This window comes from Dendrobates tinctorius, unplaced genomic scaffold (assembly GCF_039654945.1).
Source record: "Dendrobates tinctorius isolate UK_male_01 unplaced genomic scaffold, ASM3965494v1 ptg000019l, whole genome shotgun sequence".
NCBI lineage: Eukaryota > Metazoa > Chordata > Amphibia > Anura > Dendrobatidae > Dendrobates > Dendrobates tinctorius.
The window spans coordinates 1005453-1023042 of NW_027361687.1; the positions used below are offsets into that span (position 1 = coordinate 1005453).

Here is a 17590-nt window from a genome sequence, read left to right on the forward strand (position 1 = left end):
ACCCACCAAGCTTGACTTATCCTCTGAACTCTGTTAGAAAATACTACTTGAAAGACAGTTCTAGTGATGAGCTCATGTGCTAATAGAGTATCTTCGGCGTGCTTGAATACCATGGTCGAGTCCCTGCGGCTGCATGTCTTGCCACTGTTCAACAGCCACAACACATGCAGGGATTGGCTGTTTATTAGGCAATCCCTGCATGTGTTGCTACTGTTGAACAGCCGAGAGACATGCAGCCATGGGGACTTTACTATAGTATTCAAGCACGCTGAAGATACTCTATTAACACACGAGCGCAACATCTTAACCGAGCACGTTCGCTCAAAACTAGCAATTTCAAGTTATATGTTCAGCAGCACTTACCTCTGCAGTCTCCTTGGTTCCTGGAGAGGACACATCTGTTCCGTTTCCTACTGCAGAGTTTATGCTACTGGGACATTAAAAACGTTTGCCAGTGCTTGTTCTGAAGTCTACACTTATCCCTATATGCAAATATAGTGATAATGGGACCTTTGAACAAGCATACCCAACTTTGGCAAGTGAGAACCACAATTATTAGAACTACTCTGGAAACAGCAGATTGTGGGGGCCCAGAGACTGATTATGAAGAATTGGAAACATCTTAGGCTGTGTGCACACGCTGCGGATTCATCTGCGCGGATTTTGTAAAATCCGCAGGTGAAACCACAGGTCAAAGTACCTGCGGTTTTACCTGCGGATTGCTCTGCGGTTTTCCATCTCCTCAATGAAGGAGATGGCAAACCGCAGCAGAATCCGCAGAAAAGAATTGACATGTCAATCCTTTCTGCGGATTGAAAACCGCAGATAATCCTCGCGGAAAATTCCGCACCGTCTGCATTGCAGCTTTTGATTCCCATAGGGAATCATGGTACTGTACACCGCAGCAAAAACTGCTGCGGGTCCGCAGCCGCCGGAACCGCAGCAAAATCCGCAGCGTGTGCACACACACTGAAGCAGAGAGGAAAGGAGAGGACAGCTAACGATGTATAGAACTCAATGGGCTAGAGGTGACTTCTCACAAGTTACTACATCAGCAACGGACACATATTCTGCCCCCAGCTCTGGTGATAGATCTCAGTGCTATCAAGCTGTTCACTATGCAAGATAAAAGCTATCACTGCATGAGAATGAAAGAGATAGACAGAAAAAGGAAGTAGCTTGAAAACTTGCCAATTTTCATGCTAACTAAAGCAATTTCTTAACTTGAGAATACCCCTGTAAAGAGTTAAACATGTCCTGGTCAATCATGAGCAGTGTAGTTTCAATTCGCTTCTTTCCAGCATAGCTCTGCTGTGTCTAGAGCAGAGCTTCCACTGTGATGGATCATGCCTGATATTTCAGGTTTTTTTTTATTTTTTATTTTTTAATAGATTTGCAAAAATTTCTACATTTGCTTTTTTTCCCGTCAAGATGGGGTGCAGAGTGTACATTAATGAGAAAAACAATGAACTTTTTTGAATTTACCAAATGGTTGCAGTGAAACATTGAAAAAGGGTCTGAATACTTTCCGTACTCACTGAATATACTGATGTAGAAGACAAAATCAGGCAGAATTTTGCACAAGAGCAGAGAATGCATGGAAGAATAAGGTGAATTCTACAATATTCGCTGCCAAGTAATGTAGTGTTAGCAGAGAATACCACTGCCTATTCATTTATGTGATGCTGCACCAAGTGGCAGATAGAGATGAACAAAAGAAACCTCACAAGGTACAAGAGAAACATTGTGTTAGGCCTTTTCTGTACATTAAAGTACACATTTAGTGTGCTTTAGGAATTAAAGTACGATTCTGGAAATAACCCTTTAAGTTGCATGGTAGATCATAACAGAATATGCCCTTATTAAATGACAGTCTCTTGTCTAAAGCATTCTTGAAGCCTGGGCCATGTAATATGCAGTTTATAATAGGTGCAAGATGAAGATAGGAAATTTCACGGTCACAGTTCAGTAGTTTTTGACATTTGTGGTTCACAATTGACCAATGTCAATATGCGATATACATAACAAACGCCAATTTATGGGTGAAGAAGTTAATGAAAATGAATTATGCATCTAACACATATATGCACACAGACCTGACGCTCTTATCGACACAAAAATAATTTAAGTTCTGATAACTGAAAATATATATCCAAGTGAAAAATAAAAACACCTTTATATTTAGAGCAGCCATTGACTTTGTACTCGTAGTTTAACAATAACCCCATAATTGAGAAATACAGCTAGAATTAAAAGGTGTTATTGACTTCAATGTTTCTAATGTGCACAAGAAAAAACAATTAAAAAATTATATGTTCACACAATGCTTTTTTTTGCAGTATTTAAAAATATGTATTCCCTGGCTTCTCAGGACATTGCTCATATTATTTGGGCGCTGCTTCTGATGGTTTGCAGCTCTTACAGTTCCATCAGATGGAAGTGCAAACTGCTCATATGCCAGGAGATGGCGCCGATCATGTAGATATGCATGTTTTTGGCTCTTTTAATTAAATTTTTACTAGGCACATTAGGGACATTGAAAAAAGGGGAAGTTCAATGGTGGACAACCCCTTTAAATTATGTGAATTTTCCATTATGCCAATGAAAGGCACAATATACTATATCTCAATATAAAAGAATGCACTTAAAACGGAACAACCTTACACTTACATCTGTAAATATGAACATTCGATGCTTTTGTATAAATTAATAAGACTGTAAAACTACCAAGATACCAAAATTATTAGATTCTCCTCTGACATGGGAAAGAAAAAAAAAAAAAAAAAATAATCTAACTCACAAATCTCAGTAGTGCAAGATGAATTATTACGAGAATGGCCCGCTGCGTTAACCTGCCGTCTGCAGTGTAATGCTTGGACGAGATGCTGGTTTTAAACTAGTAAAAAGTTTGAGTGTGCTGCATTTACTAGGAAGGGATTTGATAGCAAAGTCCACATTCATTTTCAGCCCATCTTTCCCGAGTCTCCCGACACTTCTGTTGCATGACGTGGAGCATGAACAGTTAAAAAACAAATGGCCTAATACTGTTCAGGTATAACAAAAAAAAAAGCAGTGATTAGCCAACGTAGAAATCTCGGGACACTTTAAAAAAAAACAAAAAAAAACAAAACAAAAACTTAAAAACACCAGGACCTTGATAGAAAGAAGTTCATTCTGTGTAGAAAACAAATCCCATCCACCATTCTAAGGCATGAAATGATAGCCATCACTGTCAGTCTCACATTGTCACGGAGAATGTGAGGCATCGAAAGGACACTTTAAGAAACTATCTTGTAATGAAAACGTCTAACGTTTTCTTTGTGCTTCACTCTTTCTTCCAGTTTTGATACATTCAGCCGATCGAACGTCTAAACATTAGCGCTAGTGATCGAAAGTCTATTGCATCTCTAGCAAAGCCACAATCTAACCCTTCATTTCAGATTATTTGATCCTCCAAAAGCAGCAAGTTTCGTCTTTGTGCTCGTAAATCCCCTCCAGTCATGGGTTGTAAACGTAGGTGCATGGCATGCCTTCCACTTGTGGCGAAGAGAAAACATTAGTTACACGTGGAGGTTTGGAGTTACACCTGCAGGAGGGAAACCAATGGACACACAGTGAGCGCAATACAGCTAACGGTATATAAAAAAAAAGCGCCACTTACAAACACTAAGTTTAAATGGTCAAACAGTAATAACACATCTATCACCATGTTTTAGCTGTATAACCTGAGAGGAGCATGATGTAGGGGCTGAGACACAGATTCCAGTGAGGTGTCACTTGCGGGTCTGCATACTGTTATTTTGATAAAATCATGGTTTTCTCTGCTGCAAGTTTTGCAGTACTCAGAATGTTGAGCTGTGTGCAACTCCACCCACACCACCGATTGATAGCTTTCTGCCAGTGGTGAGGGCATGGTTATACGGAGCAGCAGGACTACATGGCATGAGATAACTGGTCCTGTAGGGATAATCTCCAGCTGATAGAATGCTGATTAAATTGAAACAGCAACACAACCCAGTCTGGTATACATCAATGGAAACAGGATCTCTGCTCCTGCTGAGACACGCACAAAGTAGTAGGTTGGAGAATTTATTCTCAACAGTGCACTTCTAAGGCTGTGTGCCAACATTGCGCTTAAGTGTTTCCAATGCATTTTTGCCGCTGCGGAAACCCTTAAAAACGCATTCCCATGCAATCCTATAGGATTCCACAGTTGCTGTGCCCATGCTGCGGATTTTACCACTGCAGAATCACATAGCGGTAAAATTCGCAGCATGTTCATTGATTCTGCAGAATCGCGGCGATTCCGCCGCCATAGGATTGCATTGAAACGCTCACTTTATGCATGGTGGGCATAGCAATGTGCGCAAAGTGAGCGCTTCATGTGTGGATGGTACCCAGGGTCTGGAGCAGAGGAGACTCTCCTCCATGCCCTAGATACCATATTCCTGTAAAAATTAGAATAAAAAAAAGAAATAGGGATATACTTACCCTCTGACAGCCCTCAGAGTTGTCCCGCCTCTTAGCCACGCTGCCAGCATCTTCCGTTCCCAGGGATGCCTTGCGACAATGACCTCAGATGACGTAGCATCTCGCGAGACTGCTACGTCGGAGGTCATTCACGCAGTTCATCCCTGGGAATGGAAGTTGCCACCAGCGCCAATGAGGACTGTAAGGACTCCGCGGGCCGACAGAGGGTAAGTACATCCCGATATTTTTTATTTTTTTTTATTTTTAACATTCTGTCTTTTACTATTGACACTGTATAGGCAGCATCAATAGTAAAAAGTTGGTCACACTTGTCAAGCACTAGGCTTAACAAGTGTGACCAACCTGTCAAACACTTTTCCAAGTGATGCTTGGAAAAGCGCTAGTATTCTGCAAGCTAAAAACGCTTGTGTTTTGCGGGAAAACGCATGCGAATTCCACATGCATTTTACCCACTGCGGGGAGTTGCGGAAATGCTGTGAACAATTCCGCAGCATTTCTGCAACGTGGGCACATAGCCTAACAGTTCAAAATGTATCAGGCTGGACGCCTGAATACCGCTCCATTAATGCTATGCGGGGCAGCTAAAAAAATTAGAGCTTAGCCCAACAGGGAATGAATAGATCGTTGATAGTGCGCAAGCTCAACCACTCCATTCCATTCCATACAAGTGCCCCATTTTATTGATCGGGGCGAGTGCCAATCTACCAGATAACAGCTAGAACTTGTTTTCACCAGACAACCCCTTTAATGCAGATTACTTATCTCTAATATAAAAGGTAAATTTGCACCAAGAAATCTGTTACAGCTATTAAGATGTCAACCGAGAGGCTATTACCATCTAATCATTTATAACAGGAAAAGCATCGCCTCTGGTCATCATACCATAGCAGTGATGTTCTTACCTCTGTAGCTATCACACATTCATTTCTTTCCTCTGCCATCACATAAATGGACTGGTACATTGAATCTCTTGGGGAACATATAGTGGATATTCTACATTGGGGCTTTTCACTGTAAAAAAAAAAAAAAAAAAAAAAAAGTCAGAAATATAAGTGCTGAAGAAAAAGTGGATTCATCAGAGCAAGACTTCCAGAAATCACGAGCTGCCAGGAACATGTGCAGCCATCTTTTCTTCTCTATGCATTATGATGTTGCTTTAATAGCCAAGAAGCCTGATAGTTCCCTAAAGTGATGTGTCTTCACTAAAGCCTGTTTGGCTTACCAGAGAAACGTAGCCAAGTTTGGCTCTAGGTTTATTTCTGTTGCTCTGCAGAGTACGGCAATTTTTTTTTTTTGTAAAGTCCGATGGATCCAGAAATAAGTACTTTTATATTTTAGTGCTAAATTTTACTGTCTTTACCAAGGTAGCATTGCTCATAGGTAATTATGTAGAGCAGCCTAAAGACAACCCCCCAAAACCATAGCACTAAACAAAAAGTGCCCTTTTTTCTAATATTATGGCGAATTCAAGAAAAAAAAAAAAAAAATATGGGAAAAATAAAAATGGCAAAAACTGGCCTCTTGAACTAGTAACAAGTCCTCTATGAAACAAATTCAATGTGAAACTACATGGGGAAGTTTAGGGGCAGCATTTATCCGGCACACATCCACTGCCATGGACTCAGTGTAGACCCCTGCTACGCTCAGCCATGGAGAACGACAAGTCTCAACTTCTATGGCTTTTTTTAAATGATTGATCAGCCTAATTAATAAGAATGACAAAATTATGGAAATTATTCTATAATTGGGCCACTTCTAAGGTATTCACTATTGTGGAACCGGTTTTTCCACTGCAAATTTAATATAGGAAACCAATTTGTCTTTTGTATAACAGATCTAATAGTGTTCATATTCTCCATCAGCTCCTGATGGAAATGCCTTACATTAATAAAGACCATACATCGTAAAACCAGGAGTCCCGCTGTGCCAGTGCCCAAGAATACTGCACTCCTAGTCAATTGACTGGAAACTCAAATTGACTTGCCACAAGAACAGACAATTAGGGCACGGTGACACGTTCCTCCACTTCTGCGTGGACGGTCAGTGTGAAGTTAGTAGGGTGGTCAGTGTGAAGTTAGTAGGGTTGTCAGTAAGTGTGAACATTATCCAAACGTGTTCTAACTATGGCATTCCATTACTGCAGAAATGAAAGACTGGCAACCGCCCGATTGAAACAATACTTTACAGCAGTGCAAACGCACATTATGTTGTAAGGGCAGATCAACACTTCTTGGGTCCTTGCATTTTAATGACAGGAGTAACAATGGAGGGGGAATAGGCTATGGATTCATGAAGACTTTGCCTGTAACAGCGACACATAGCGATCTTTACTGGCCATAGTGTGACAATGCAGCCCCATTGTAGGTTTTCAATCTCACCTGTGTAGATGGAGAGGGAACTTTTCTTCTTCTAAGCATTTTTCACTATTATGGAACTTGTCCGCTTTTCCCATGCCATTCATGACCCCTCCGATAAGTCCATTTGCTAGATTGCAGTCTAATGGGTAATTTTTGAGCTTGTAATTGGATTTCTCCAGCCCACAGTCCACTTCCAAGTCTTTCTTTTTATTGATATTTTTCAGCTGTGAAGCTGGGATTAAGTTGTCTTTCTGAAAGTCTGATAAATTATTCATGGCTTTAGTGTCCTGCGTCGGCTTCTGCCGGAAATGTCTTACTATAATATAGATCATACATATTAAAACCATGAGTACCACCATGCCAGCACCCATGAAGACTGCCAACCAAGGAAAGTCCCGATCCACTGGGAACTCACAGCGGCTTCCCATCAGACCATGAGGACAAAGACAAACAGTGCTTTTTTCATAAGGCACAAAATGGCACGTTCCTCCATTCCTGCACGGATTGACCGTGCATTCGTCGTTGATTTTCAGATTGCATGACTTCCCGGTAAATCCTGGAGGACACATACAGCCAAAGTCACCATTATTGTCATAGCAGGTCCCTCCATTAGTGCAGGGATTCTTTGCACAGACGTTCAGGTTGACTGCACACGTCGGGCCTGTATACCCCATGCGACAGCGACACAACTGATTGTAGTGGAGGATGTAGCACTGCCCCCCTGTAAGAAACATTAACACAGGGTTACTGGTGTGCCAAGAAATATGGTGGCAGGATTCCGGCTATACAACTCACTAGAACATAAAATACAAGGATGGTAGTGTTATAGGCCTCATGTATGTGACAAACTCTGAAGCATCATTTGCATTCTGTCGAGTTGCTGAACTTGTAGCTTCCTTAACTCCAAAATAGCACAAGAAGTTTGAGAATTTTGTGGAATAATATTATCATAAATTACTTAGCAAGTAAAGTATAAAGTTAGAAATATGAATAAAGGACAACAAAATCCATGTAATAACTAAATATGGTACTATTTGCAACCTCTCATGGCCGAGGTGGGAAAAGTCTGTCCAGGCACAGACCATGGATACAGCGGAGAGCGGCTAAGATCTCAGCTTTCTCTATGGGAGCAGCACAAGCTGCCAAAATGCCAGACAGAAGTGCATATCGGACCCTACTGACTATAGTGGGGTCCATCATGGTGTCCAGGATCTTACAGACAATGTTTTTGTATGATCTGTGATGGAGACTCCATACAGACTAAACACTATGGGTTGGTCACTGGCAGTACAGCAACCATGAATACATACCGTTTAGACAAGGGTTGTTGATACATCGGTCCACTTTCTTTTCACAGTTGGAACCTGTATACCCCAGTGGGCACTGACAAGCATAACTGGCACCCATTTCTCGTTCTCTACATGTGCCACCATTAAAGCATGGGGAATCAGCACAGTTTAATACACTGTGTTCACAGTGGCTGCCATAATAGCCTTGAGGACATTCGCAGACATAGCCACTTTCCCCATCCTAGAAACAACAGAAACAGATTTTACAAGGATGTGAAGACGCAGGTCTAATAAGGAGTCAGCGCAGGGCAAAGTTTGCTATGAATCAGAGTACAGGAGTGAGGCCACGACTTCGGTGTATAAACAATAAAAGCCATGCCAAACTTGATTTACCCGTACATTACACAGGAAGATGTTGATAGTGCAAACACAAGCAAAAGAATTTCTAGTTTGACGAGCTGACGCTACAACACCAAATAAAGAGGCGAGGGAGAGTGCAAGGACAAGAACGGAGAGATCTAAACACTCAGGCAGGACACCCCAGTACATGAATGAGGCAGAAGCCAACAGAAATCGCTCCTAGCCACCTGTATGCTCGCATTTCACAAGTATGTAAAAGGCACAGATCAGAAAAAACATTGGTCTATTGTAAAAGGCATGACTGGAATCTAAGAAAAATACAGATCATATAGTGTATTGTTTGGTAGTAAATGGAGAATATTTTGCAGGAGTAGTGTGTAGGTTTAGGCGTTCAGTAACTTTCAGAAAAAAAAAATTAAAGTAGACTGTTCACTGTTAAAAAAATAACTAGGAAACCTACTTTGCAATGTTTATTAAAAATAAACAGACTGATTCAGAGGCTTGAAAGTGATAATTTTGTCTATGTGGACAGTGCCATACGGTATAATGGGCACAAGCTCTATACATGAAAACTACAGATCATGTACAGGACACGTGACTAACAGATCTGACTGAGGTCTTGGGGCTCACAGAGTTCAGTTTTCCACAGTCAGAATGTGCACATTATAGGCTATTGTCAGACTCCTAGTCCACGTGCACATGTCTGTATTTGGAGACTGTGCCTGCACCAAAGCGCAAAAACATGTCCAAATTGATGAGTCATAAATCAAACGTGCCAATACAAATCTAGGAGTCTGTAGAAGAAATAATCACTGCTGCCAGAATCAGGCCTAAGGTACAGCTTACGGAGGAGATATGATATTTTTGTCCAGCCTCCAACAAACAAGCTGAAAGTCACATTCCCAAAACTGGTTAGGGTGTCAAACGTCCAGAAGACAGCCAGTGTGACCTATAAAAGTGTTGTAAGGAAATAAGAGGCTTCTCTTTTGGCCATTTGTAATATTAGATAAATGTATATGAAGAAGACCGGCATTCACGCAAGTTACAATTCAATACATTAATGCACATGATTTTTGCCATGAAGCCATAATTTTTTTTTATTTTTTACATTATATGAATTGATGTATTGAAATTTCAGCGGAATTAAGTCAAGAGTTCGTTGCAACTTACATGAGTGATGGTGTTCTTATACATTTAAATGTGGGACCCCATCCCTTGACACAGTCACCACCACCCTTAAGAGTGCCGACTGTAACCATATGGTTTGACACTGATGTATGTAGGCTGACGAAATCCTCTGTGCAGAATTGGTATATGGGCCTTTTGCAATCCAATAGCTTATAATGCAGAATTGAATGAGAGGTGAATAGATGTGGACCCACTTTATTTTTTTTTTTGAGCCAGTGTACAGCTGCACAGGTTGCACTATTGGCATATCTTTCTGTATATACATCCAAGAACTCCAATTTAGATTATTCACTTACCGTACAGCTACCACCGTTTCGGCAAGGATTGCTGTCACACTCATTGATCTTTTCGTCACAATTCACGCCAGTGTATCCAGGTCGGCAAGAACACGTGTAACTACCCTGACCAGTGTTCATACAAGTAGCTCCATTTTTGCAGGGTTTATGGTGAGTGCAATAGTTCAGATCTGCACAGAATGTAAACCACCACATGAACATTCACATCAGATTATAAAATCTTACTAGAAAAAGGCAAATGCCGATAAAACTGCACAAATGCCAGAATTTAGAGACCAGTCAAGCATGCTCACCTTGATCACAGAAAAGGCCTCCCCAGCCTTCATCGCAGGTGCACTGCCAGGGAATTTGGCATGTCCCATGCCTACATCCATTATGAGGAATGCACTCGTTGCAGTAACGACCCTGCCAGCCAGGGCGACAACTGAAATGGCAATTTTAGACAATAAGGATATAATAAATGCACAAGAAATAAGACAATTCTCTAAAAATATGATATTTATACTCACGAGCACTCCCCAGGGCTGTTACAGAAGCCATTTTGCTCACTGCACCCATCCAGACAAATTGCTGTGGAAACATACAATATTGGCCGTGGTTAATATCATTCATCAAAGAATTTCTCAGCTCCTCACATTACATTGTGAAGAAGGCAGATCTCGTTTATTGTACCAGGAGGGGAGCTATAGGGGGTGCTGGGGTAGGTAGCAGACAGTGTATAAGGTTAGGCGCTATGCACTGAATTAAAATGACCCACAACGTATCCAACCCTGTTGCATGTCACATGATTTTGCAGCCAACCAGTCTACACTTTGTTTTTACCTTTATATTACCTAGCTGGGGCTAATTGTTCAACATGTTGACCTAGCCCATGGTGGACTAGTTTTATGAAGAATGGAAGATGTTAGATTTTTTTTTTTATTTGCATCCAAAAGTAAGGGCTGCATAATCAAGCGAGAGGGATTATCTGACCAATGACAATCAATTTCACAAGACAAGAATTATATAGAGCAGATCTGGAGTAAAACTGGAAACTTATGGGGAAAAAGTTGGATTTTCTAGTTTCCTATACAGAAGTACAATGTGTCTGATCAGCTGCGCCATTACATGCACCTAGGATGTCCCCACATCAGTCCCATCACTGTACACCTGAGCACCAAGCAGTCAACCAGAAGAACAGACCGTCCCTTTGCCGCCCTTGTTAAGCCCCTGTGTGTGACATGGATTTCGCTGCTTCCAATGGCCTCTTTAATGCCTGGGTGACTCTGAACAACAGCCCATCCGCTCTCATCCACAGTCTCAGGGAGATAACAGCTGTTGTGGCCGCTTCTCTCCCTCCTCACTACAGCTGTTCTCTAATGTCAAGGACAACAACAACGCGTGCCGCGCAGCACAAGTCACCGGCCGGGCAACATTCCACTTGACCCCTGAGCTCCACAAGTGCGTCGTCGCAAACAGCGCATTGCCCACACACATCCATGGAGAAGGGAACAATTGGAGGTTGTATGGCAAATCGTTCACATTCCCTGTGCCCCAGTGCTTTCACAAACATCTGGAATAGGAAATTGCATTCTTAAAAAAAATTCCCAAATGTGGACAAGTGATTGCAAAATGTGTAGCAGAATTTGGGTGATATTTTTTTGCAGACTAATGAACGAAATAACAAAAACCACCACTCAGATGTCATGTTTGCATGGGGCCATTGTTGGAGAGCACACTGGTCAGGGTGGTCAATTTTTTCAAAGGGGGGGCACTGTCTTCTGCAGACAGCTCTAAAGCCACCTTTTCGAGAGTGATATGTGGAGTACATTAAATGTCCTTTGTCCATTTCCTGTTTGTTCCCTGCGATTACGGGTAAAACATCAGAACTCCAAGGAAGTCTTGGCATGCTATATGTACAACGCTGGAGAACATGGAAGAAAAAAACCTAAAGTTTCCCTTCTGTTGTAGCCTAAACTTTAAAAACAATTTACAAAAGAAAAAAAAAAAAAAAAAATTGTGGCCATGAATCGGGTCACTATGGGGTTATTAAAACTGTATAATGCCATTTAAATATAGGTCCTAGTACAACAACTATAACTTCATTGCCAGCAGCCATCAAGGAGAAAAACTGCTGCCCCTTACAATGGATTGCATTAACCCTGTATGACCAGACCCACAAAGTGCAAACTGTTTGAAGGTATACAGTAGTAAGCGCCTGGCGTACGACATGAAGGAAGCAATCCAGCAGTCACTACACCCCACTCCTATGTTTTGATAAAAAACATGTTTGTTGCTCGCCAGGGCCTATTCTCCTTCTCGGCTGTTGTTCTGGAGGCAAAGGCCAAACACAAGTCAACCCTTGAAGTCACATCTGTATGGAAAAAATATGCTATAGAATTCCTTTGTAAAAATGCTGCAGATTTATTAATGAAATATTTTTTCGATTAATTTTACATCTGCATGGTGGTTTGAAATGTTTTCAAAATTGGCATCAAATGGCACAGGCAGATGTTGGTTGCAAGTCAACACTGCATGATCTAGGTATATAAATATATATTTTTTGTATGAATGTGCATAAAAAAAAAAAAAAAAAAAAAAAAAAAAAAAAAGTACAAAGAAAAAAATCAAATACTATGAAAACAAAAAAACAAAACATCCAGAGGAAACAATTCATAGGAATGAGCATGTTAAGTGATGCTGGCTAATACACCTTAAACCTTTAAGACTAAACTCTGTACCATTAAGATTTTGGGCCACTGTGTCCTCTGCCAATTCTCACGGTTTCCATATCATACGAGAACATAAGATCATGGATATTAAACTGTAGAAGTGAGTGGTTCATTAGGTTAATGAGGACTCATTGTCTGAATAGGAGAACTCGGGGCATAATGTGTCATTACACAAACCATCCTGATTTCTAGCCTCTTTCATTTATTTTCTCTTTTTCGGGTAATGAACAGCTGAATGAGCTACAGATTGGAGATTTATCATGGGACTAATGACAAGCTTCCAGAGTTGGCAGGTGTTCGAGGGCATAAAGGATGCTAAATTGTCTGTGGCAAATTGGACTTTGGAGCAAGAATCGGCAGAGCATAAGGTTTCTCTGAGCTACAGTCAACCACCAATATATTATTCAGCAATTAAAGGGTGAATTTATAAGCAATTACTGGAGGTGAGTAACATCCAGCATCACAATCCCAGTGTCCCACCAGCGCTGCTCTACTGGGCGATTACTACACGCTGGTGTGGTGTTAGTGGTAGACATGTTTCCAAGCCTTACGTTTGGAGCAGTATTCTCCTTTCCATCCTTTCAGACATGAAATGTTGCCATCAGATTCACAGACGTAGTGTCCAAAGCGATCATCGCGAGGCTTGCAGAGCCGAGAGCAGCTTTCCCCGTAGTAGTGTTCGCTGCAGACGACCCTGTAGGAATATTTCAGCTGGGTATTTCGTTTCCCCATCTTCAGATCACTGGACCAAGCTTCGCCAACATTAAGGGTTTTCTGGATTACAAAATCGCTGACCAAAACTTCCCTTTGATTAGGCCCTGTGGAAAAAACAGAACCAGGCATCTTAGCAGATGTATTTCAGAGAAGAACGCACAGCACATAGGAAGTCTGACGGCCTCACTTTTCATTGGATTTTTTACAGTCACTCATTTCGCAACACAACTTCTATTGCAAGTTCCAGTATATTGAGCTTAAAATAAAGGAGAAAAATCTACCCATTGTTAAAAATTACGATTACTCCATCTCATAAATAGCACACGAAAAAAATTGTAATGTCTCTTAGAGAGATCAATTCTTCCTCCTCCAAGACTGATCACTCAATTCAGTGGGAAAAAAAAAAAAAAAATCTGCTTTTATATCACTGATAGATGACAGCTGGTGCCTATGAGAGTCTATGGAGGGGAAGGAACTAGAAGCAGACAAGAGCATTTGCTGCAAGTTCACATGAAACATCGGTTACAGCTCTCCATAGGATAGGGCAGCTGGTGCTCAAAGTTGTATGGCGAGGGGAGGGAGAATGAGGAGCTAGAGGCAGGTACAGACATTGTACAGCAAGTTCTCCTGGAATGTCCATAACTTTCCTCACTAGGAGAGGACCGTTCTCCATAGAACATTATGAGCACAGTCATCTCCTATTGAGGACTAACTGATGTTCAGGAAGAACTTGCAGCACAATGTCTGCCCCTAGCTTCTCCTTCCCCTCTTTCATAGAACTTTATGGGCATCATCTGCCTCCAGCACCTTCTTCCATAAAATTTTAAGAGATGACGGGTTGGTGCTTTTATCTCAATAATTGGTAAAACAAAAAAAAAAAAATCTGTAGTCACTGAAGGCAGACTAGCTGTGAGTTTAGAATGAATGACCAGCCCAGAAAGAGAGACGTGTCTTTCTCTGATAGAATACATTACAAAAGCTTCCTTATTTTATGTGAACAATTGATTAATGAACGTTTACAAAATCCGAGGAACATTAAATTTGTAGAAATATTTTGATACATATGGTCTTGCATTTTTGGGAAATAAAAAAAAAAATTCTTAATGTAAAAGACTAATGTTCTCCAAGGTGAGCGAGAGCCCAAGTCTGTTTCCTCAAGAAAGGTTTCAATGTGAGAATTGTTTTGTTGAAATATTCTCTTCCTCTATGTCAGCAAAACATCCAAAAGCCATTATTTCTTTTCCAAAGGGCGGAATTTAAAAAAGGTGTAAAATACAGGAAAAGGCAGTCAGGACAATTTGGCAGACTTCTGGTTTTCTCACCAAAGAGCGGACTTCTTTCCCACGCCAAAAATAAACTGGAGGAAGTGCAATTGTTTTGGAGATTAGGTACGTAAGGCCATGAAAAAAAAAAAAAAAAAATCCATCTCTCCAACAGCAGCTTGTTTTGAAAGTAGAAATGGGAATTTAAGTTAAGGGCAAGGTTAACTACTGAGGTTCCTTATAAATAGGAAAGTATAGCAGCACCTAACCCTATGGAAGTGCTGTGACACCAGCGCCCTCTAGTGCTCCATCATGTTCTTTACCTGTAGGTTTATGAAACGCTTCAACAATCAGAGAGAAGGTTTTCTAAAGAGAAAAAAAAAAACAAACAAAAAACACTAATTATTAAACCCAATATAGGAAAAATAAGCTGAAATATAAAAGTAGTAATCATGTGAGCAGGAATATTCAGAAGGCTTCTGTTAATTAACAGCCGCCTGTACAGTTTAATTAATCTAATTGCAGATAGAATTACCGCTTACATCTCAATTAAAGCAAGCCCTCTGGTTTGTTTTCAGTGAAGATGGCGGGGGTGGAGGGATATTGTCTACTACCAGCAGAGACCCGGAGCGGACTGTGGTACAGGTTACTGTGTACGGGGAGGAGGGAGACACAATAACATGACACACAGGAGCTGCGGGTAGAGTGTAAGCTCTGAGGGTCGCTGCTCCTATACGGTCAGCGATCGGAGGCTCTAGAGCCCGCGTTACACATTTGTATAAGGAGGAGACGACACTTTCCCTGACTGTAAAGTGCTGCAGATCAGGCCGGTGTTATGGAAATAAGAGCTATTTACCCACAAATACGACCCGCTGTGTTTACACTGGAGGCTGAGGAGGAGACGGCAGGGCGAGACAGGTATTATAGGGCCACTTCTGGGCAAAGAGCAGTCCTCTTACCAGCCGGAGTATATAGATACAGGGGCACACAGGGGCCCAAGGTGTAAGGGGCCCCACTGCCACAGCAGCAAGGAACTTCTACCACACACTATGGTTCCGCACAGGGGTACACACCAACTCACCCCCCCTTAACAGGGGACTCCTGTGTCCACCAAGAGATAGGTCCTTACACAGGGGTCTCTGCCTCCTCACAGGTGAATGTAGAAGAGGGTGGGAAGGGGTTCACCTGCCCCCTCACAGGTGTATGTGGGGTTACCTGCCCCCTCATATAGGTGTACAGGGGGGGGGGGGGGTCACTGCCCCCTTACACATATGTATGGGGGTCCCTGCATCCTCACACTTGTATATGGTGGTGGGACTCTGCCTCCTCACACTGAAAGGGATCTCTGCCGCCTCACACAGGTGGATGTGAGGTAGGGGGTCACTGCCTCCTCACATAGGTGAATGGGGGGTGTCACTGCCACCTCACATTGGGGGGAGGGTCACTACCTCCTCACAAAGGACTATGAGGGGGGGGGGTGTCACTGCCCCCTCACACAGGTGAATGGTGGGGGGGGGGGGGGGGGGTCTGACTCCTTACCGGCCAGGTAAAGTTGAACTGCAGGCTGACGTGAGTGGGCAGCCCATCTATGAAGGCGCCGGTCTCCAGCACCGGGGTGACGACGCTGCCGAACGTGCAGGGCCCCGGGGACACCACAGTCTGGTAATGCTTCAGGCAGATCTTGTAGAAGGTCCGGCAGTCCGGCACACACGACCCCCCATCCGCCAACGTCCCGTTGCTATTGACAAATGCGTCCAGTCGCAGCTGAAAGACTCCGGAGCCGCCGACCTTGGAGAGAAACACACAAGAGCCGAGCGATCAGATTGGCTGCGACATACGCTGCCACCTAGGAAGACGCTACAGAGATCGGCTCTCAATTACCTGCTGCAAACCGAGCGACAGTAGTGTCAAGCCCAAAACAAGGCTGTGCTCCATCTTCTTCATCACCCTCCCGGGATATGTAAGCGGCGGACAGGTACAGCTCCTTATACAGCAACCCTGGAAATGCCGGGACTCCACACAGAATAGCAGGTCCACACAAAAGTCATGCAACAGGTGCTATCCAGTCAGTGTCCAGCAACTCCCGCCAATAAATCCAGTCCGCGTGATGCTGTGTGCCGCGCTAGCCCCTGTCCCGAACCGCGCAACCTGCCGTCAATATATTGGCTGGGGAACTGAAGCAGCTTCGCGCTCCCGGAGACTCTTATATACGGCGGCTCTCTCCATCTGTCACTGAGCCCCGCCCCCTGATACACGGCTGCGCCCGCACTGACCGCAGCTCACAGCCTCTCATCTGTCAGGAGTCATTGGGGTCCCCAGAGAGACCCCAATACAGGACACAGCCCTTCATCTATCCTGAGACATGGGGTACCCAGAGAGACCCCATTACTGCCTGTGCATCACTCATCTCATGTGTCTTCTTATTTACCCCGGGTTCCCCAGAGAGACCCCAGTTTCTTAATGTATATGACACATCTCTTCATTTATTTACAGCACTTTACAGACATTATCATCGCTGTCCCCGATGGGATTCACTATCTACATTCCCTATCAGTATGTCTTCTGCGTGTGGGAGGAAACTGGAGAACCTGGAGGAAACCCAGGCAAACATGGGGAGAACATACAAGCTCCTTGCAGATGTTGTACTTGGTGGGATGTGAACCAAGGACGGTCGGACCCCAGCGTTGCAAATAAAAAACAGTGCTAACCACTGAACCACCTCTTTTCTCCCCAGTGAGACCCCCATTAGCTCATGTGCAGGACACATCCCTTCATCTGTATTTTCTCCCAGCGAGACCCCCATTAATTCATGTGAAGGACTCATCTCATATGTCCTGACACCAAAGGTTCTCCAAAGAGACCCCCATTACTTCATGTGAAGGATTCATCTCATATGTCCTGACATTTACCTCAGGTCCCCAG

The 17590-nt window shown here is 42.8% G+C and overlaps 1 protein-coding gene across 1 annotated transcript; it reads right to left on the bottom strand.

The window, feature by feature from the left end:
- Positions 1-1363: 1363 nt before the first annotated feature.
- On the bottom strand, positions 1364-16845 carry DLL4 (delta like canonical Notch ligand 4). Its single transcript, XM_073566674.1, has 11 exons — positions 16550-16845; positions 16208-16456; positions 14992-15034; positions 13244-13510; positions 10491-10551; positions 10275-10405; positions 9982-10151; positions 8159-8378; positions 6870-7569; positions 5394-5502; positions 1364-3586 (listed from the first exon to the last, which is right to left on the bottom strand). The coding sequence occupies exons 1-11, from the start codon at positions 16610-16612 to the stop codon at positions 3581-3583; spliced, it is 2019 nt and encodes a 672-aa protein (XP_073422775.1). The 5' UTR covers positions 16613-16845; the 3' UTR covers positions 1364-3580.
- Between the last annotated feature and the right edge of the window lie 745 nt (positions 16846-17590).